This window comes from Gopherus evgoodei, chromosome 2 (assembly GCF_007399415.2).
Source record: "Gopherus evgoodei ecotype Sinaloan lineage chromosome 2, rGopEvg1_v1.p, whole genome shotgun sequence".
In the NCBI taxonomy this organism is placed as follows: domain Eukaryota; kingdom Metazoa; phylum Chordata; order Testudines; family Testudinidae; genus Gopherus; species Gopherus evgoodei.
In genome coordinates, this window is record NC_044323.1 from 10,600,283 (window position 1) to 10,621,282 (window position 21,000).

The 21,000-nt window shown below is 48.3% G+C and overlaps 1 protein-coding gene across 1 annotated transcript in view; it reads left to right on the forward strand.

Moving 5' to 3' along the window:
* The first annotated feature begins 8,097 nt into the window (after positions 1-8,097).
* VILL (villin like) overlaps positions 8,098-21,000 on the forward strand; it is a 59,307-nt gene continuing 46,404 nt past the window's right edge. Inside the window, exons 1-2 of the mRNA XM_030549980.1 lie at positions 8,098-8,216; positions 20,645-20,726. Coding sequence (XP_030405840.1) covers positions 20,658-20,726 — 69 coding nt within the window. The 5' untranslated portion in view covers positions 8,098-8,216; positions 20,645-20,657. The remainder of the gene's footprint in view (positions 8,217-20,644; positions 20,727-21,000) is intronic.

The following is a 21,000-nucleotide window of genomic DNA, read 5'->3' on the forward strand; positions in this document are numbered from 1 at the left end:
GCTCAACCACGGCGCGTGCCGGGGAGCCGTCAGGCACCGGATTCTACGGCCCTTATGGGACCGGGATCGACGGTGACGACGTCATCGGTGCCGTAGTAGGTGTCAGCGCATGGCGATCCGACTAGACGAGCTCTCTGGCTGCGGTGCCGCTGGCACGGAAGCAGCAGGAGCAATACGCTCAACCACGGCGCGTGCCGGGGAGCCGTCAGGCACCGGATTCTACGGCCCTCGTGGGACCGGGATCGACGGTGCCGACGTCGTCGGCGCCGGGCGAGCCATCTTAGACGAGCTGTCTAGCTGTGGTGCAGCTGACACAGAAGCAGCAGGAGCAGTAAGCTCTCCCACGGCGCGAGCCGGGGAGCTGCCAGGCACCGGATTCCCTGGTCCTGGGGGACTGGAATCGACGGAGCCGAAGTCATCGGTGCCTCTGCAGGCCGGATAACGCAACTGAGGCGAGCTCTCTGGCTGCGATGCAGGTGGCACGGAAGTAGCGGGAGCAGGGGGCTCAACCACGGCGCGTGCCGGGGAGCCGCCAGGCACCAGCAGGAATCGTAGACTCTCTCGACCTCGGAAGAAGGGAACGGTGCCGAGTCGACATCGGTGCCGGCGACGGTCGGTGCCGGAAGGCCTTGGTGGTACCGGCGGGGTCCGGTGCCGAGGAGGCGCTTCTACCCGCCGCTTGAACATCGCTCCGCGCCCAAGGTGGAGGGGCAAGTGAAAGTCCCGCACCTTTTTGTTCTCGGCTTAAAAGCCTTGCAAATGGGGCACTTATCTGTCAAGTGTGATTCTTCAAACAGGAGTCATGTAGATCTCTCTTCGGCCGCGGCTTCTGGTAAGCCGGGCCCCTTTTGAAAATCTGGTGAGCCATGCATGGCTCCGGCACTGGGCTCATGGAAGGGCTACTTCCTGAACCCCGCTAACTAAACTAACCATGTTAGCAAAGGAAAAACGTATAACCATACAAATATATATATATAAAAGTGTTATAACTGCATAATTATATACGAGAAAACGAGTAGCTAGGGAAGTGGAGGTCAGCTAAGCCGCGCTCCACTGTTCCAACGACCGACACGGGCGGTAAGAAGGAACTGAGGAGCGGGTGGGCCGGCAGGAGTATATATGGAGCGCCATGGTGGCGCCACTCTAGGGGGCGACCTGCCGGCCCACTGAGTGGCTAGGGTAAAAGTTTTCCGACGAATGTGCACGCGCGGCGCGTACACCTAACTGGAATGGATATGAGCAATCACTCGAAGAAGAACCTTAGCTTCATCTCACGGATCTGAGGTCAGTTTGGTCATTTCTGAGGCAACATCTGTGTGATGAGTGAGTGCCTAGTGATTAGCGCAGGAGACCGAGTCAGGAATTCCCAGCCCTCTACCACTAACTCCCCGTGCAACTTCAAGCACGTCTCCTAGGGCTGGAGTTTGAAAAGTTTGACCGCCGCAGTTTTTGGGGTATTCAACTGTAGACCCCAACGGGGCTGATTTTAGAGGCATTTGAGCCCCCACTGCTCCCACGTACTTCAGCCGATCTGCAAATCAAGCCTTCAGTTTCTCAAGCTGGACACCCGCATACAAAGACATCCAAAATCAGAGTCAGTTTCTGACAATGTGGCCTGAACCTCTGGGCCTCAGCTCGGGTGGGGCATTTCCTTCCCTTGCCAGGTGGGAAGAGTCACAGTTAATATTTGCAAATGAACTTTGAGTTCCTTGCATGAAAGATGCCACAGGAGGTAAAGTGTTAATGATTACCCACCGCTAGCATCAGCCCGGCCACGTGATACACCTGCAAACAACTGTGCTGTTGTGTGAAGTGAGGCAGCTTCTGTATGATAGTTGACTATTATTAGTATTCTGAGCTGCTCAAGCTATGGGAATACATCAAGGTAAGGAGGAGTCTAGGCAATGCAGCATTCAGCCCATAGCCTTGTGGGAACGTTATTCATTTGAAGGCAGTTCCATTTTATGCAGTTATGTTAACCATTAACCAGAACACAATTGCCAGCCAGAGGCAGCTACATACCAGCATGTCATCCATTCACACAAAAGAACACCAGGACAGCAGCTGTTTCCAGAGAATCATAGACTATCAGGGTTGGAAGGGACCTCAGGAGGTCATCTAGTCCAGCCCCCTGCTCAAAGCAGGACCAGCACCAACTAAATCATCCCAGCCAGGGCTTTGTCAAGCCTGACCTTAAAAACCTCTAAGGATGGAGATTCCACCACCTCCCTAGGTAACCCATTCCAGTGCTTCACCACCCTCCTAGTGAAAAAGGTTTTCCTAATATCCAACCTAAACCTCCCCCACTTCAACTTGAGACCATTACTCCTTGTTCTGTCATCAGGTACCAGAGGTGAAAGTAAGCCAGTACGCCCCGGTACGGTGTACCGGCAAGAGCCTGTGTGCTGCACCAGAGTGGATCGGCTTCCCCTGGCAGCAATTTAAAGGGCCTGGGGCTCCCAGCAGTGGCTGGAGCTCCAGGCCCTTTAAATTGCTACCAGACCCCTGCTGCCACAGCCCTGGGGTAACAGTGGTGGGGTTCCGATGGCAATTTAAAGGGCCAGGGGCTCGGCCACCGCTTCAACCCCCAGGCCCTTTAACTTGCTGCTGGAGCCACGTCGCCGCTACCCCAGGGCTCCGGCAGCAGGGGTCTGGGGGTGATTTAAAGGGCCCGGGGTGGTAGCAGCAGCCGGAGCCCTAGGCCCTTTAAAAGACTGCCCAAGCCCCTGGCTGCCGTTGCTACCCCGGGGCTCCAGCAGTCGGGCTTGGGTGGTGATTTAAAGGACTCAGGGCTCCCACTGCTGCTACCCTCTGGGGGCAGGGGTGCCCAGAGGATTCAGGAGGCCTGGGGCAAAGCAATTTCAGGGGCCCCTTCCGTAAAAAAAAAAAAAAAAAAAGTTGTGATACTATAGATTACTATATTCTCATGGGGGGGCCCTGCAGGGCCCGGGGCAAATTGCCCCACTTGCCCCCCACCGGGCAGCCCTGTCTAGGGGTACTATGGCAGCGGTGCCCCAGGCCCTTTAAAGCTCCACTAGAGTGATTTAAAGTGCCCAGGGCTCACTGCAGTAGTAGCAGCTGGAGCCCTGGGCCCTTTAAATCACCCTCGGGGCTCCTAGCCACCTCTGTAGCTGGTAGTGATTTAAAGTGGGGGTTAAAGCTGGGGGTGATTTAAAGGGCCCGGGGCTCCCAGCTGCTGCTACCACAGCCCCAGACCTGGGCTCTTTAAATCCTGATTTATAGCACCTGGGTATTTAAAGGCCCAACCTCTTCCAGTAGAGGCCCCTCCCCCTCCTAAGGACTCCAGAGTACTGGTAAGTCCTTTGAGTTACTTTCACCCTTGACAGGTACCACCAAGAACAGTCTAGATCCATCCTCTTTGGAACCCCCTTTCAGGTAGCTGAAAGCAGCTATCAAATCCCCCCTCTTTCTTCTCTTCTGCAGACTAAAGAAGGTTTCCACCTGACAAGTTGGTCTATGTACACACATTGCTAAAAAGCAAAGTAATTATCCCTATGCTCAGTGGGCCAATTCCTTACTCCAGCAAAACACACCTTGAAGGCAGCAGGGCCCAGTCCCCAGGTCAGTACTTGGGCTAATTACCACTGATACAGACAGACATTAGGGGCTCATTCCTTACTTGGCTGTCTTGGGATTTGTCTTCATGGGAGTTTTGGCTCAGAAAGGACTGAGTATGAACTGACGAAGAAGCTCAGGATTTGGCCCTAAAACACTCCTCTTCCATCAATGCAGCTTCCTCTCAGAAGCCACTCCTTAATATTGTCCAGAGGGCTGCCCAAAATGTGCCATCAAAACTGTTCTTTGATGGAAAACTGGTGGTTTGACTGAATTACATTTTTCATAAAAAGTGTCTTTCTGTGGAAAAATTTGAATTTTTCATTTAAAAAAGAATCCCAAAACTGAAATGTCTTGGCCAAACACTGAAATACTTTGTTTCAGCTAGTCCACCGTGATGCCTCATGGGAGCTGTAGTTCAGTTTTCCCATTCTCTGTGGGCCAGTTGCCCCAATCAGACTTCATCTCCCATAATACACCACAATCAGAGACTTTCATGATGCAACTACATTGTACCTCCTCTCACAGTAAGGAACAGACCATGATGCATTACAAGAGATGAAGTCCAACTCAGGCACTCCGTCTATTGAAGAGAAAGGGAGAATGAGGCACCAGGTTAACATTTCAGAATCAGAATATTTCAGGTGTAAATTGTCTACCAAAAAATCAGATGTTTTCCATGGAAAATATAGACTTTTTTTTAATTTATTTTTGTTTAAATTTTCAGTGGGGAAAGCACATTTTCAGACCAGCTCTAACGCTGAAGAGCATGCTGGCCCATGCACAGTGCAGGCTGGTCTCTGCTGAGCCGTGGGGAGCAGTAACTCCATCCTTAGTACAAGTGATGCAGGCATGAGTCACCCTTGTGAGCTGGATCTGATGAGACTGGGCCTGGTTTTCAAAAGTGCTGAGCGCCTGCTGTTACCATTCAGCATCACTCTAAGTCAGGCCCATTAGTCTCATCTGGAGCTGAAGGGACATTACAAAGATTGGGAAACAGTGATATATACAGTATGGTACTAAGCCCTCCATGATCTCCTGTGGTTAAAGGCAGTACTTGCCTATCCTTATTACATAGTTTGATCTTGGCTGTATGGATGGAACCAAACTGTATGGTTAAGCCGTATTACAACCATGCTTTAGGCTTGCACCCAACTAGGTGGCCAAGAGTAAACAATGTTATAACATGAGTCAGGGTACTATTCTGCCATGACCCAATCCCTGGACAGGTTAGGGTTGCCTGCGTAGACAGACTTGTGCACAGACAAATCAGCAGGCCTTCAGTTGGTGTATATCAGCATAGATCCATTGCAGCCAATTTGCCCATCTATCCCTACTGCCTGGGCACTTCTGTTCCTGTAACAGAGAATCCAGAAAGGTGGGATTGGTCCTGAGCCCCTCCAATAGATCTGCAGTGAAGTAGGCAGTAGTGTGGTTGAGGGTAAAGGCCAGTAGCCGGAGTTTACCCATGTCACATTGGGAGAATATGGCATATATTCACTTCTCGCTGGTGATGAGCAAATCAAGGCTGTGGGGTCACTGGGTATGCCAGTGAGCGCCAGAAATGCAGCTTAATGGCGCATCTGATTTTCACCCTGGTGTCCTCCAGTGTAAACCCAATTCAAAATAAGAACCTCAGGTTATCCCATGACAGCCTGGAAAAGGGAGGTCTTGGAGGGTGGTTCTAAGGAGAATTACCCTCTGGCCAGCTCAACAGCTAATCCAAAGGCTCCAGTGTTGCATGTTGGATCAAACTCAACCCAGATCACAGGTGTACAGCGCACGTCTCACACAGAGCTGGCACCTGGAGTGGGGCAGGGCAGGGCAGGTGTGTGAGTTTAAACACCATCATACAGCCAGGTGGAAAATCTTGTGCACACCCATCATGCTGTACCCCATAACACTTTGTACTTCTACAGCAACTTCCAGCTAGGTTTTCAAAAGCCAAAGTCTGCTTTATCCCAACATTGATGGGAGCACTGAAGCCAATAAATACATTCTTGATTTACACCCATGTCAATAAGTAGGATTTGGCCCTAAGCACATGTAAATATTGGCGAATTCAACCTCATGTTACCACAGAGAGAATGGAGCAAAGTTTCAAAAGTGTCCAACCTTCGTCCCTAACGGGCTGACTTTTAAAGGCTGAGTGTCCCCAGTTTCCATGGACTTCAGCTGGAGTTGTTGGGCTGTGACAGCCACTGTTCCTAACCATCAGAGGGGTAGCCGTGTTAGTCTGGATCTGTAAAAGCAGCAAAGAATCCTGTGGCACCTTATAGACTAACAAATGTTTTGGAGCATGAGCTTTCATGGGTGAATACCCACTTCTTCAGATGCATGCATGTTCCTAACCAGTACACCAGGCCAGGACAGAAGATCTTCATAATGAAAAGCACAAGTCTCTAGAACGTGAAGTAAAAGCAGGCTTTGTATGGGAGCTGTAACAGAGCCATCTTCTTTGAACTGGGCACAGAGGGAGACACAACACACGTTCACCAGTGGTTTACATTCTTCCGCTGGACCGGCGATGCTCATCCCAAGCCCCACGGTGTCTCAAATCCTGGGCAAGACCCAACTCATGTTGTGGCCACTGTCTTGGCTGACACATTAGAGATGGAACCAGTGACCTCTGGAGCTAAAAGTATGAGTCTCCATCAGTTGAACTAATATGCCGGCCTCTATAATACTCTCAGCCTCGGTAACACGCCCACTGACCAATTGCTGACAGGAGCTCTGTACTCCTGAAGATCTGCCCTGTGTGTGCCAAGCAGGGTACCCAGAAACTGGTCTACCTAAAACCAGAGGCCACATTTAAATATTTGGGCCTAACTACCCTAGGTCACAGAGCCAGAAATGGAACCCAAATCTACTGCCCTATGAGACAACCACAAGATCAGGCTTTTCTTCATTGTCCCACTTAAAAATGTGGGGCTATGTTGAGAAATGAATATCCGATGTTCCACTTAAAATAAAACCTGTGTGTGCTACTTTATGTGAAAGTTAACAGGAAGGTTACACTGTGGCCAAAAATTAGTGTACCGATGTCTAAAGTTTCATCGTTCTAGTGATGACAGAAGGCCTTACCCACATCCCTGTACCCCACCACTAGTATAATGTAACCATGTTATTAAGGCCCAGCTTGGAGATTTCTACAGGTTTTGTTTTGTAAGGACTGAAGATAGAACCCCCACAACCAAATTGGAGCCATTACAGGATGGAAAATGAGATGTAATAGTCAGACACTAAGGAGCTTTGCATTAATTTGAGGTCAGGTTAGCAAATAAAGCCCTGTTTCTATGAAGTTATGTGCTATGGTCTCTGAAACATGTCAGTCTTCAAATGACCTTTAAAAATAAACCTCTACGGGCGAGATCCTCAAATGGTCTGGATTGGTGTAGTTCCGTTGCTGCCATGCCAATACAGACTAGCTGAGGGTCTGGCCCATAGTGGTGGGTGTGGGTTACTCTAAACAGCTAGGAATACTGCAAAGAACATGTCAGTGAAAGCGTAACAGGTAGAATGGGTTGACCCTAGGTTTGTTACCAGTCTCTAAGAGCTGTGTGCCCTCAGGGTGCTTGTATGGCTCTCCTATGGCTCTCACAATACTTTGGAGAGGTAGAGCAGCCCTTTTCCCATTTTACAGATGGGGAAGTAAGATAGAGAGAAGCTAAGTGGATGCTGCTGCCTTCCATCATATTAAATATTGACCTCCAGCAGCACCTTTGTCTTTGCATGGGTGAGCGCGAGCACAGTCCCTGGACATAGGCGTTTACAATTTAAATTATTCAATGATCCACCTGTGAGTTGCCAGCCAGAGCTTCTGCCCATCAGCTCCAGCAATTCTCTGCTTTTGTGCCAGGGACAGAGGAGAGAAGTTACAGGCTGGCAAGATGTGGCTGGGAGATGGTGAAATTGAGCAGGATGGGACTTGGCAAGTTATTTAGCGGGGAGGGATAGCTCAGTGGTTTGAGCATTGGCCTGCTAAACCCAGGGTGGTGAGTTTAATCCATGAGGGGGCCATTTAGGGAACTGGGGGGAAAAAAATCAGTACTTGGTCCTGTTCGTGAAGGCAGGGGACTGGACTCAATGACTCAGGGTCCCTTCCAGTTCTAGGAGATAGGTATATTTCCATTATTTAAATTTTATTTAAATTTATTTCACAGCATGTCAGCCTTGTTGGATGGTCTGATGCTCTGTCATGTGACCACATCATCCACACATCACTACATTCCACTGCCTCCATAAACCAGTGAAGAGAGTCCTGCACCCATTCTGTAAATACCAACAAAACAGCTTGTAATCATTAATGCCCACTGAATTTGTAACATGGATATTACAGAAAACCAGTGTCTGCTAAGCCCTGACCATGACCCTGGAAAATCTTGGGTAGAAGTGTGTGGCTTCCTGGGTCAGTCTCTTAGCAAGTCTCATTGAAGGGAATGGGTGTGATCTCTTAGGAGGAGGTTCCCTGTAGTTAAGTACAGTATTAAATTACCGATTTCTGCAGTTCCCCTGCTGACAGAGGTGGCAGAGCAGCAACAAAAGTGTCTGACACCAGCTTGCCGAAGGGGCGAGAATACAGCTTGTGGGTGTAGCTGAGAAGGCAGAGACTTTGAGGAGACCTCGCAGTTTATAGCAAGGTAAGTTTTTTTTTTTTAATCCTCTTAATTTCATGCGTGAGCACTCCAGCTGTGTGGCAGAACAAAGCCCTGTCAATGTATTCTCAGTTGTGTTTAAAACAAAAATGGGGCCAGATCCTCAGCGGATGTCAGTCAGGATAGCTCCAGTTACACAACTGAAGGGTCTGCACTGAGAGTTTCATGCACACACACACCTTTCGCCTCAGATTTCTGAGAATCTGGCAAATCTGCCTCTCAGCAACTCTGCTCTGAGGAAAAATAGGCTTTTCGCCTGGTTATCACCCCAGACTTGCTTTTACTTTCACGCAACACATAATCGACTCTTATGTTTGACACCCCTCATTTGACTTTCTGCTAAGTGGTAATTTGTTTAAAAGTAGAATTTTTTGTCCCATTGTTACACCAGAGAACCGAAAAAAAAAAAAAAAAAAGATCTGAATGGTCTAGATCAACAGAACACTATTCTTATGGCCTCACCAGTATAGATCTGCTAAAAGTCTGAATATGAGGCAGTTTGCTGGTTAAAAGCAAGCGAAGGCTTTGCTGTATGTAATCTGTTTGCGCTTTGTTACTTCCCAGTTCGTTTGAGAGGCAAATTACACTAAGGAGAAATTGGTTTGTAATGGAGTTTAGCTTCAAGCATATTTGTTGGTATTTTCCTTAGGCATGTCTCCTAGGGACGTGAAATTTGTGATGTGAAGGAGAAACCATGTGAATTAGCATCTGTGGGAGATTTGCATTCCTTAAGGAATATACTGGCGAAAGATGCAAACAAATCCTACGGTAACTGGAGCAAACATGCTCTGTTGGGAGTGGAGCTACACAGTGATGAAGCTTTATGCTCTCTTTACACAGAGTAGCTAGAGGTGGCTCAGACCTTGCGAAGGATGTGGCAGCAGATTGCTGCTAGGAACAGCCTCCTTCCTAGCATTCACTGGGGGTTTTACAAGGCCTTTCCAGTTGGGATCCACTGCACGGTGGATGCTTCTTGCTTTCAAAGAACATGGGCAGTACCGGAGAGCCCAATCCAGACCACAAAACCATTGCTTGTATTTCCATGCCTTGCTGCTGGCACTCGGCAAAGGCAGGTGAGCCTGTTTTGACTTTGCACAAACAAGCTGCCTTTCCCCCTCCCCCCCCTTTCCCCCTCTCCCTCCCGCTAGCAGTGATGTAGGTCTCATGACATTATTTGCTAAGAAGGACTTCGTGGCAACTGTTGCCAAGGCTTCCCAAATGGGAATGGAGGCCTCCTGCCATGCTTTGAGGCAGAACCACCGGGTTTGCTTTGAGGCAGGCATCTGAGGAGAGAAGGCGGCAGTGTTCCAGGCAGGAGGGGTGCCGTGGTAAAAAGAAGCTTGCGTGGCTATCGCCCATGCGGTATCTGTGCTGTGGAGAGAGGGTGTCCGTCTCCAGACCTGCTAGCACAGCACTTTTCAGTCCATGGATCCACAGCTGGAAAAAGTGGCTACCTAAACATCCACCTGTGCTGTGCCATTAACCACGTTGGGTGGCCTGGTTCAACTGAAGCTGGTTCCTGAGGGAGTTTCTGTCTTGCGTGGTGGGGGCCTAGCCAGCCCAGCTCCCATTGGGTGCAATGGAGCTGGATTGTGTCCATTTTCAAGCCATACTTCCAAAGCTTCCTGTCCAGTGAAGTAGATAGTCCTAAATTTTACCACGGTTCAGGGACACAATTACGGTCTTATCTGCTACCAAAGTGGGAGGACAATGCTTTCACCAAGTCTAGGGAGCATCCATGTCATAAACTGCCATATTGGGTGTTACAATAAACAGGTTCCCATTATGAGGTGCTATTGTGTAATCACTTACAGGAACTTAGGGTTTGTCTACTTGGGGATATTCAGAAAAATTAATCCAAAGTCACTAAAGGTGTGAATTTAAAGTGGATTAGTTAATCTGCATTAAATCCCCATGTGGACATTCTAATTCAGAGTTAAAGTGGTGTTAATACTTTTTTAGCTTAATTCACTTTGGAAGCTAAACCTGAATAAGAATGTCCACATTGGGAGTTAATTCAGTTTAACCAATCCACTTTAAATTCACATCTTTAGTGTATTTGGATTAATTTTTCTGAGTGTTCCTGTGTAGACAAGCCCTTGGAGAACTCTACTTTCAGGAATTGCTTGATGAGACAGAACATTACATATGGAGGAAGGAATGAAGCCAGAAGGTTGCAGTGTCTCGGCTCCTTCTCTTTATGCCGCATATACAATAGCAGGGGACCTGTCGTTGTATAGATTTAGCCCTACTGCTCCATTACATTTTGCAGCCCTCTAAAATCTGGCTTCTCAATATCCATTAATTTTCCCAGCAGAACTTGCTGTATTCATCTCCTCACAGAGCGTTCCCCCATTTGCATCATATTAGGGTGACAGCAAGTGTTAAAAAATCGGGATGGGGGTGGGAGGTAAGAGGCGCCTATATAAAACAAAGCCCCAAATATCGGGACTGGCCCTATAAAATCGAGACATCTGGTCACCCTACATCATATCCAGATTCCTAATAGATTTTCTACTAGCTTTCACTGCAACCTTGCCCCAGCAAACTCCTCCCTCTCGGGAGGGTAACACTTACTCCCAGGTTATGGGAGTTAGCGCATCAAGAGACGAGCACAGTGTATACCTCATGCTTCAGTGTTTGCTGTGATCTTCTTAGTGTTCTGGATTGTCATTAGAGATGAAGCCCAAACTGGAACATTGAATCCGGCTTTCAGGGACGTTCAGATCCATGTTGGGGAATCCAAACTTCATGGTTTGGTCCCAATTCTAATTAGAGAGCATCTCTTACCCCAGGGTTTCACATCCCCTTCCTGACTCGACTACCCACTCAAGTACCGCCACTCACATACACGCTCTTCCATCACCCTCAATCACAGAGAAATCCATGCCTGACACTCTCACACACAAACACATCTCCCCCTACTCCCGGGGGTCCCCATAACCCCTCCCAGGAAATGAGGCTAATGGCAAATGGGAGACACATACCATTGATTTTCACAGCTCATAGGCACGTCTTGTTTCCAGCACACAACAATGTGATTGCTTCCCTAGCCCGTATGGGACTATTCAGGCCAAGTGCCTTCAAAACAACTTCCCTTCCTGGGATTTTTTGCCCTTCTTTCTCCTAAGACCATGCTCACTCTCATTCTCCTGGCTCAGCACTTTATCATGTAATAACAAGCTTCTCTGCTGCTCTCTGCCCTCCTCAAAGAGATTTGATGCTAAATTGTATGCTTGAGTGCCATCCGTCCTCGGTCTTTACTGTGGAATGTGTTGTTTAGAGCTTCAAACCCCCCAACCTAAAAATGCTCCTCTGGCATGTCATGAACACGAGGTCTAGGCTTCTGGCTCTTTTGTGTTTAAAACAGATCTTACAAAAGCAACCAGACATGATACAAGACATGCGTCCCTAGAAGCTGGATTCTATGGAGCTATGTTAGTTAGACATTAGATATCTATAGCTACCTCCCAGTAGGGAATATGCGTTGTAAAGGTTTCATCTGCATTTAAATAAGATATGTACAGGTAGAGTAAGCAGATAGCAACTATGATAAAAGGGGACAGGGAGTGGGGAGTAATAGGCGCATATATAAGAAAAAGTCCCCAAAAGCGGGACTGTCCCTTTAAAAATGGGACATCTGGTCACCCTACGTACAGGCATATATCTATAGCTGTGAGTGTATCTATCCTATTTTAACCATGGGTACAACATTAAAATTCTGTCTTTGCCAGGCAATGTGAGGTGTACTATGCAGTAACTGTTGGTGGAGGCTGACTTTTTCATCATGAATCTTCATTTCCTCTCCTAAATTCTTATATTGTGCTGCGGTCTTCAGGGGAACTGCTGCCATGTTCAGTCCCAGAGGTGGCTGCATTCTAGTGGATGGTGAAATAATACTGGTGTGTGGGGCTAATCCTGTACTCCTGGACCAGATGCTCCTTTTCTGCCTCACGCACTGTCGCAGTCCTGCTGATGCACAAAAAGGAGCCTTTTTGGCAGAGTCATGTGTTTGAACAGGATACTGGGTCTGCTCGACCTGCAAGGTACAGGGTGAAACAAATCACCCCTTGCTGTTAATGGGCCCAAACTGGTCATTTCCTGTAAAGCTGTATTGGTGGCAGGCTGTTTCAGACACCTCATCCTTTATGGGCTTGACGGGGTCGCTAGGCTGAGCCCAGGGTAGGAGGCAAAGTATAAATTGCTCCCCACCCCGAATGAGAACAACATGACTGGAGCTCCTAGGTGCTACTGCCTCAGGGAGGACCCATTCCTTCCCTGCTCCCTTCACTCTGGGTGGAGCATCACTTACTCCATCCCTTTGTGAGGGTTAATTTATTCCACCCCCCTTGTGCTCATTCAATTCCACTGGTTAGTACCAGGGGAGGGGTTGGGGCCAGGCCTTCTGTACCCACTTGCTCGCCTCGTGCAAACCATGCCATTGAATCAGCAAAGGGTGTTGCTGTAACCCCAGCTTGGCACCTACCACCATAACAACTCAGCTGCTGTAACAGAGGCGAGTGGAGCGCTCTGCACTGGTGGACCAGGCTTCAGGAGAGCAGAGACGCAGGTGTAACAACTGTCCCCACCTGTTGCATGCAGGCATCCCAGAGCTAAGGGCACGAGACTCTGTGCTTTGAGCTAAAGGATTAAATCCATGCGCTGAGAGCTGTAGCAAACTCAACTCCTCTGTGGATACGGCACGGAGAAGTGTGATATATGCTGCTGATGGCTTACAGAGAGCTCCCAGTTAGTAATAGGATATGTGCACTGGTGAGGGATGACATCATCGCCAGCAGCCCTCTGTATGTTCCCTACACCATGGTCAGACACCATAGGATAAATGTGGACCACGTGGTTGGCACTGACGGTGCCTCTGCAGGGTGCTGGTAATATTTTCCCAAGGGAAGATCACCTTGAAGTCTGGCTCTGTTTTGGGGACCTCAGAGCTTAGATCCCTCCCCGCGCTGCATGAAAGCGACCAGAAGGAGCGGAAGTTGGATCAGGTTGGTCGGTGGCTGCTTATCTCTCACCATTCGTGCTTCTACTTTCGTTCTGTTTGTGTGTGACCATGCTGCATCCAAGGGTATGATAACCAGGCAAAGGGCGAGCTTCCCTCTGCAGTCACAGCCGTGCACCTGAGTCCTGACTAAAACTGCCACTCCTGGCCGGAGATGGACCCCTGTCATGAGCCATGTGGAAATTTCAACACAAGTGTCCCAGCTCATTTCACCTGTGACCTCAGCCATGCACCAGCTCTTCAGCGAGAAAAGGGCAGCCCTCGCCTCTGGAATGGCTGGTTAACTTATTCCGAGCTAAGTTCGAGAGTTGGAATAAACATTAATCTCTCTGTTTGCTATTTGAAAGCTAACAGCATGGGCCCAGTCCTTGCAGCCCGTTGTATGAAATCAAGGGAGCAGACTTGAGGATGAGGCCTACCTGCTTTCACGGGGGTACAATAACTACCTAGATCGATATTTAGGCACCCAGATAAGCAGAGGAACTGAGCAATCCGGCACTGTGGTTGCTCGGTATTGCTAACAGTCAGGCCACCCATTGAGGTGCTTGTTGTCTAGACACCACAGCTAAAACCTAGCTGCCTAAATTGGGCCCCCACCTCGAGGAGCCCCAAAGTAAAAGCCACTTTTGAAATCGAGCCTTGAATGGTTTAGAAGAGGGAACCCCAGAGCAGAGATCTGTGTGGTGCAAAATGGCATTTAATTTTAATGCAGAATCCCAGCAGCATAAAAGAAATGAAGCTAAATCTTATACAGCCTGCAAAGAGCTTGTCCGTCGCTTATTTGTTACTTGGCTCATTTCCTTTTGAAGAAGCCTTGTAGGACGTTATGCTCGGGTAACTCAAAATCCTTTTCCCAGCCTTGCTTCTAGTGGGAATATTGCACCTGTTCTCTTTCAACAGCCTGATCTTCAGAGGGGCCACAGCATGCAGCTCCAGGGGAAGGCCATGAGATTGGCAGGGGCTGAAAAATCAGGCCCTCTATTTTGACTGTGACCATGATGCCTTGTTTTAGAGGGACTTGGCTCTGCTATCCAGATGCCAAACGCTTCGTCTAGATTCTGTGTGCTTGAGCTTCTGAAGGAGGCTCAGTGTATTCACGGTGAGCAGGACGCACTTGCTCATGTTCGCGCTTTCTCCTTCCCTCCCTCCCACACACTGCACTCCCTAATGGCTCAACCCTGGATGTCAATAAACTTTGGCCATTTGGCTCAGCAACGCTATATACAAATAAATCTCACCAAGGTGGTCAAGGGATACAGTCTTTTCCTCTAGGCTGTGCAGGCTGCGGCTCTGATAAGAACCTGCTGGGAATAATTCTAACCAGAACGGCTTCTGAGGAAAGGAGGAAGTGGAGTTAAAAAGAATCCAGTTGTGTTCCTTGCTGCATAACTTGGGTGACTCTTCCAGCCTGTAATGTGCCATGTAGTTCTGCCTCCAGATTCAGTCAGGGGACTTAGGCAGAAACCAGTCCATTACAGCACAGTAGGAAGGAATCGAGAGAAGGAAAATTTGTTCATGATAAATTGGCAGCTTTATTCATCTCCGTGTTTGCTGCTCCCCTGGGACTGATCTGTATCCTGTTACTAAATCAATAATCTCTTAATTAGAAGCCCGCAAAGGGGTAGCTACCCTACCCTTATTAGAGGTTAAGTCAGTCTTCAGCTCTCTGTGCATTTGAAAACAATGCACCCAGCAAAAGGCCTGGAGAGTCCTCACACCAGTACAAATGTTGACACAGAGTTTGCACAAGGCAGATTCTTAAACGTGTTCTTGCCAGTGGCTCTCAGTGCCGATCTCCTCAGAGGGAGGCCTAGAGAAAAACATATCCCTGTTCTGAACACACCCCAGCCTTGTCTGCTGCTGCTTTGACATCAGAAGAGCTCATGTTACCTCCTTTGAAACTACTGAACAGTGGCTGCCAACATCTCTGAGCCTGTAGAATGGCTCCAGATTGACCAGGGCTATTGCTACAAGTATTCACAACTCATTATTGGTGCAATGGGAAATGGAGGGAGGGTTCACCCAAGTCACGTGGTTTGTTTCCTGCTTTCTGACAGGATGGCGCCCAATCGCCTCCAGATTCTCAGGATGGCCGCATTAGCATCCTAGTGTCAATCTGTACGAACATTTCCAACTTTGACTTTTTCCCCTCAAACATTCTCACGTACAAAAATGTCCCTATAAGATTGTTTTCGGGAAGCCAGTAAAATGGGTCCCAAATACCATCATCTGTAGTTTTCATTCAAACAAATGTTGTACTGGCAAATACTGCAAAGCATCTCTTCTCTCTTTCTCTCCCTCCCCCCCCCCCCAAAATACATGTCTATTTGCCCAGCTTTAATCATCACATCACTGTGTGATTTGGGAGTATGCTGAGGTTCAATGTGCTTTGGTGTGAGTATATGCATTGCTTGTGGGAGAAGATATAAGATCCCCCAAAGGTGTCTATTATATAGGTACCCTCTGTTTTCCCACCCCTGTCAACCATCCTACATTTTGTGTATCTGCTTTCTTTTTGAAGGGGTCAGGCAAAAAAAATAGCCTCAGGGAAGAATGGCTGTTCAAGTCAGGAGTCAAAGCAGACAAGCCCATCGCTGGCCCTTTGTGCCGAACATTTTCCATTTGGACTGCAGGCTGCTTTGTCTCCTTCTGGGACATTCAAAAAACTAGACGAGGCACAAAGAAGGTGGTTAGAGGGCAGGTGGGGCTTGCCGACTGGGGCTGGTTCACTAGACATCAGCACAGGTGTGTTCAGCAGACTCTGATTTCAATAGGAGTGCTCAGGTGCATAGCGTATATGTGTGTTTGTAGGATAGGGGAGAAGTGGCCAACTGGCATAGACAGGGCGTAAGCAGTTCAACAGCCAAAAACTAGAATATCCAATACCAACTCAAATATCACCTATAATCCTAGCTGTCAGAAAGCACACCCCTGTCATAGTTCCCTAAGACTTAACAGCATATTAGTCATTTCGTTTGGGGCTTTTATTGTCAGCGTGCTGTTGAAATACAGAAAAGCCAAGTAGCTGTCAATTCAGACTGTTCTTTGGGCGTTTGACATGAAGGCCAGATACCTTTCTGGGTTTTTCATTCTCCCAATGTTCCATGAACCCAGAGAATGTGCCAGGATTTGAGACTGAATATATATTTTTACCAAGTAATATGCATCCCAAAATGAAAAAGTGACTGCTGGCATATCCATTGAACTGTTATTTATTAACCATTCTTGGGAGTGACCCTGACATGTTAGTCATCTGTTCCTTCCTGGAGTAAAATCGCACACCCACACAATGGAGGCACCAAATTTGGCACACACAGCGAGGAGTACCGCTGCGGTTCTGGTGTTGCATGATGGGAGTGTACTCTACTGAGAAGGGTGGATTACAGGTTCTCCTTGGTGCTGATCGGCAGAGGATACCAGTTTTTACAGCCCATAGCTAAGGAGTTTGGGCTGTTTAGCTCAAGCTGTAGCCGCTCAGACTTTTAGTTCTGGAGGTCGCCCATGCAATCCTCCGTGTGTTGGCCAATATGGCAGTGGCCAGGGGAGCATTAAAGTTTCCAGGATCTGCGGCCTTACCCCCAGAAGTGTTCTGCAATTTTCTGTTGAATTTACTTATTCTCCATGATCTGCAGGAGTTGTTGATATGTAGGTGGGGTGGTGAGTGCCGCTCACTATGCCAAATGGCAGTGGAGCAATGAGGCTAAAACAGAATTTTTCGCCAAGTGGCTGAAGCTTTCGGTGGGCAGAGCAGGAGGAGGCCTGCTCTCGTCTGCTTCTGCCTTTTGCGGCCGGCCCCTCAATGCTTGCATGATCCCTGTGCCTCTTAGAAGAGCTGGGGTTGACCAAGGACAGCTGCTATTGGCTGGTGGGTGTCCTGGTGCTGCTCTGGGGAGGGGGGGAGTGGTTCAACTTCCCAGCCCCTGCCTTGCAATCTGGATCTGCTTGTGGTAGCCATCTCCTCTTCTCCACTACAGTCCATTTCCTCAACCTGTATCGCCTGTGTCCTGCCATTGCTACTGTCACTGTGGCTTTTACAGGACACTTCTCCTCTCTGTGTGTTCACAGAAACCACCCAGCTGTGCGGATTGTATATGTGTGAGAGGAAACTGTGATAGCTGCGCCTGGATCCCTCCTCCATGGTCCATGCCAGGAGTGTCCAGTGTGGTCAGAGCCTCCAGTCGTCACCTGTCTCTGGGCAAGGACCCATGTCCCACTCCTCTCTGCTGGGGGGTTTTAAGGCTGCACAGCCCCCTACCATACATTGTGGTGTCCCCAGCAAGCCAGTCTGCCTCACGACAAGTCCCTGTGCATTGCTTTCTCTCCAAGGACTATGAAAGCTGTGCCAGCCGTTACCAATAACCCTGCAGCTCTTTCTCAGCAAAGCTTATTTCGTCAGGGTAAAACAGCATATGGAGAAAACAAAGCACGAAAAGGGTTGACGTGCCCACTCCACAGACCAGAAATTGCCCATGTTCCACAGCAGGAGCCTGGTAGGCAGCATCCCTTTCTTCAAGGCTGCGGACCTTTCCTTGGGCAGCAGGTCCTGTCTGTTTGCTGAATGAAAAGGCAGCCCCTGAGTCTCCCCACACTCAGCCTTTCTATGCCCCCAAAAGCCCTTTCTTTATTTCTTAGGCTGAAAAACCCATGCAAATCACCCCAGGGGGTGGAATGGCTCAGGAGCTGTTTATGATCTCCAGGGTCACCATCCCCTACTGTTTTTTGTTGCTATAGGAGCCATGGTAATCCTCCCCCCACCCCTGAACCCCACCTCGCACAATCAGGGCCATTCACAGGAATCAAAATGTCACCGCTTTTGGAGGGACATCTTGTGTCCCCTGGCAGCTGGAGGAGGGACTGGCTGTCCCCCTCCCCCTCGCACTCTCTGCCCTAGGCCGGCCCTGGAGGAGTTCTTTGCCCCTACTTGCCTCCCCTTTACGCATGCCAAAGCAGACAGTCACACAGAAAACATCAATACAATGGTCCTCAAAGATACCGCCTGGGGTTGCAGTATCTGTCGCAAAAGGGACCAGCCCTTCTTAGTGGCTGGCTTTTGCCGTTTGAACAGGTGAAGATGCTCAGGGTTTTATGTGGGATACTTTTTCCTAATGGCGTTTACTCATGTCTCTTCTCAGTTTGCCATTCATCTAGCGTTGGGCAAAACCAGTTTGGGTACAGTAAGAACCAACCTGCATCTTCCCTCAATCCTCACAACTAAGCCAAATGTCTAGAGCTTTATAAATGTTTCCACATGTCCTGCTTGTGGCATAGCCAAGACACGAGCAGCTGGCTTTTGTGTCTGGACAGGGGTTGAGTTAATGGGAACACTCACGCTACAACTCATGTTCAATTGCTAGTGAAGACAAGCCCCAGGACAGAAGGTTGTTTTCATGGTATTTCAAGCCTGGCCACAAGCAGAAATATACTTGAAATCTCATGAAAACAGTTGATCTTCAGTAAAGTTGCTATCTCATCACAGTTTCTAGATCAGGGGGTTGTGTCTGCTCTGGTCTTAATAGGGGCAGGGAGCTGGAAATCATAGAGGGGCTCGGTTTAGGAAGGGAGGATCTTGATGGGGTAACGGTTAAGAATCCCTGTTTTAAACCAGAGATTTGGATTATAGTTTTTAATAAGCATCTGAGCTTTTGGATGTTAGTTCAAGCTGATTATCCAGGCTCAGCTGACGCCTGACATGTTTTGAGCAAACTCTTTTACTAAAGAGAAACGAATATTGTCCAAACACCTGAGTTCTGCTGTGAGCTCTGTGGCCTATGATGGAAAACATTTGATGCGCTGCCAAATTCAGATCCAACAACAATATTCTGTGCTGTGATATATAATACATGCAGCTTAACAAAAGACCAGGAAGCACCCGAGGGGCAGGACTGGCTGGCAGTAGTCAAGGCAGGCCTTTCATTCGGCAGGAAGATAGGCAGAGAATAAAACGCAATCAGGGGATTTTTTTTGAAAAAACTAATATAATAGTTAACTGTGTTGTAACCAAACACAATTTGGGAGTCAGAGAATGACACCATCTCAGTGCTTTGGCATATGAATGAAAAGAGAGAGTCAGCATTGTCCCCTGCGTTACTCTGTTCAACCCCAGGAACTTAACAGAGGGGAGAATTTGTCCCAGAGATTGTAAATACAGTAATGAACTGGCTGGTGCATGTGCATTCTACTGCCATCTACTGGAGAGACTGAGAACTGGTCATCTGTGTGTCATAGATCTTATACTGATACCACACAGTTTGCTCTAACTCAGGTGGCAGTAGCCTGTGCTACAGAGCAGGAGGATCTACATTCTCTGCCCCCTGCTGCCTAGATGTTCTGAACAACAATGGTGACAACAATAAAGCTCCCAGGTGTCTGGGTTTGTTACAATGTACTATCTTAGGTATTACTTGAAATAAGTGGGGGATTAGCTCCGGTACCCTGGTTAAATTGCATTCTAACTTCCCCCTGCAGTGCCTACTGGCTCTTGTATGCCTGTTTGCTTCCTGCTTAAACTGTTCTGTAGTGTTGTGAGTGGTTGATTAGCTGTTGGGTCATACCCCAGAGGTGGCTGCATGTCACTGGTGGATTAAGTAAATCATCTGTCTATACACTGGGGGGCCTCTGGAATGAAAGACTTTTGATACATGGACATAATCATAAGCTTGCAAGACTTGGAGCTATTTTTTGTCCTAAAGAGAACCACAGCCCCCACTGGTATCTATGCTATTTCCCCCCTTTGGATCTGTGCTTCACCAATCTACAGTCCAAGCTTTGGGCCAGATCCTCAGTGGCTGTAAATTGGTGTAGCGCCATTGGCTTCTATAGAGGTATGGCGAGTTACACCCATTGAAGATCAGGTTCTATAGCTTTTAAAGTTACCCTGTCTGTTGCCTGGGAATCACCTGTTTGTTTTACTCATGCACAAGAAGGTTGAGTTAGTGCAGAATGGGTGTGAAGGAGATTGCTGGGTTTTGCACACAGCAGAAGCTCCCATCTGCCCCGCCGCACAATACATGCTGTAAGCAGCATAACGGCTTGAAGTCAGAGCCAATGTTCTGCTCCAAACTCCTCCTTGTGCTTTTGTGGGTATGATCCCCGACTCATGTTGTGCTTGGCATTTTGTCTGACCCTTTGGCCCTATTAAGTGTGTGTGTAACATGGGGCCAAATCAGAATGTGGGGTAGCATTTGATCTATCCTCATTTGAAATGACACCACAAGGTGCAAGGCCATGGGGAATCAGAGCCACGGTCTGTTGTTCGAATGGCTAAAGCCAGCAAACGTGTGCCCTGAATCCTGTTCTTATGGGTGAATCCACGTTATAGGAGCCTCGCTGCCACTCGGCTTGGAGTTTTACCAGACGAGATAGTTATTGTACGCTTCGTCTTTCTCCCCTTCAGTTCAACCAGCAGAATGACGGAGACTGACACGGGCCTCCCCGCTATCGAGAGGAAGCCGGGGCTGCAGATATGGACCATAGAGGTACGGTGAGAGGAGCACATCCTTCACAGATTGGGGGGAGGGTCTGGGGATGTTTTACAAGAAAGAGATGCTGTGAAGATTGCTTAGGTGAGAGAGGAAAGATGGTCTTGTAGTTAAAGACAAAGAAAGATTAGGAATCAGGAGACCAATTCTATTTCCAGCTTTACCCTACTCTGTGTGTAACATTCAGCAATGCGCGTGATGGCTCTGGGGCTCAGTTTTCCCATCTGTAAAATAGGGATAATACTGACTTGGGAAACAGGAATGTTGTGGG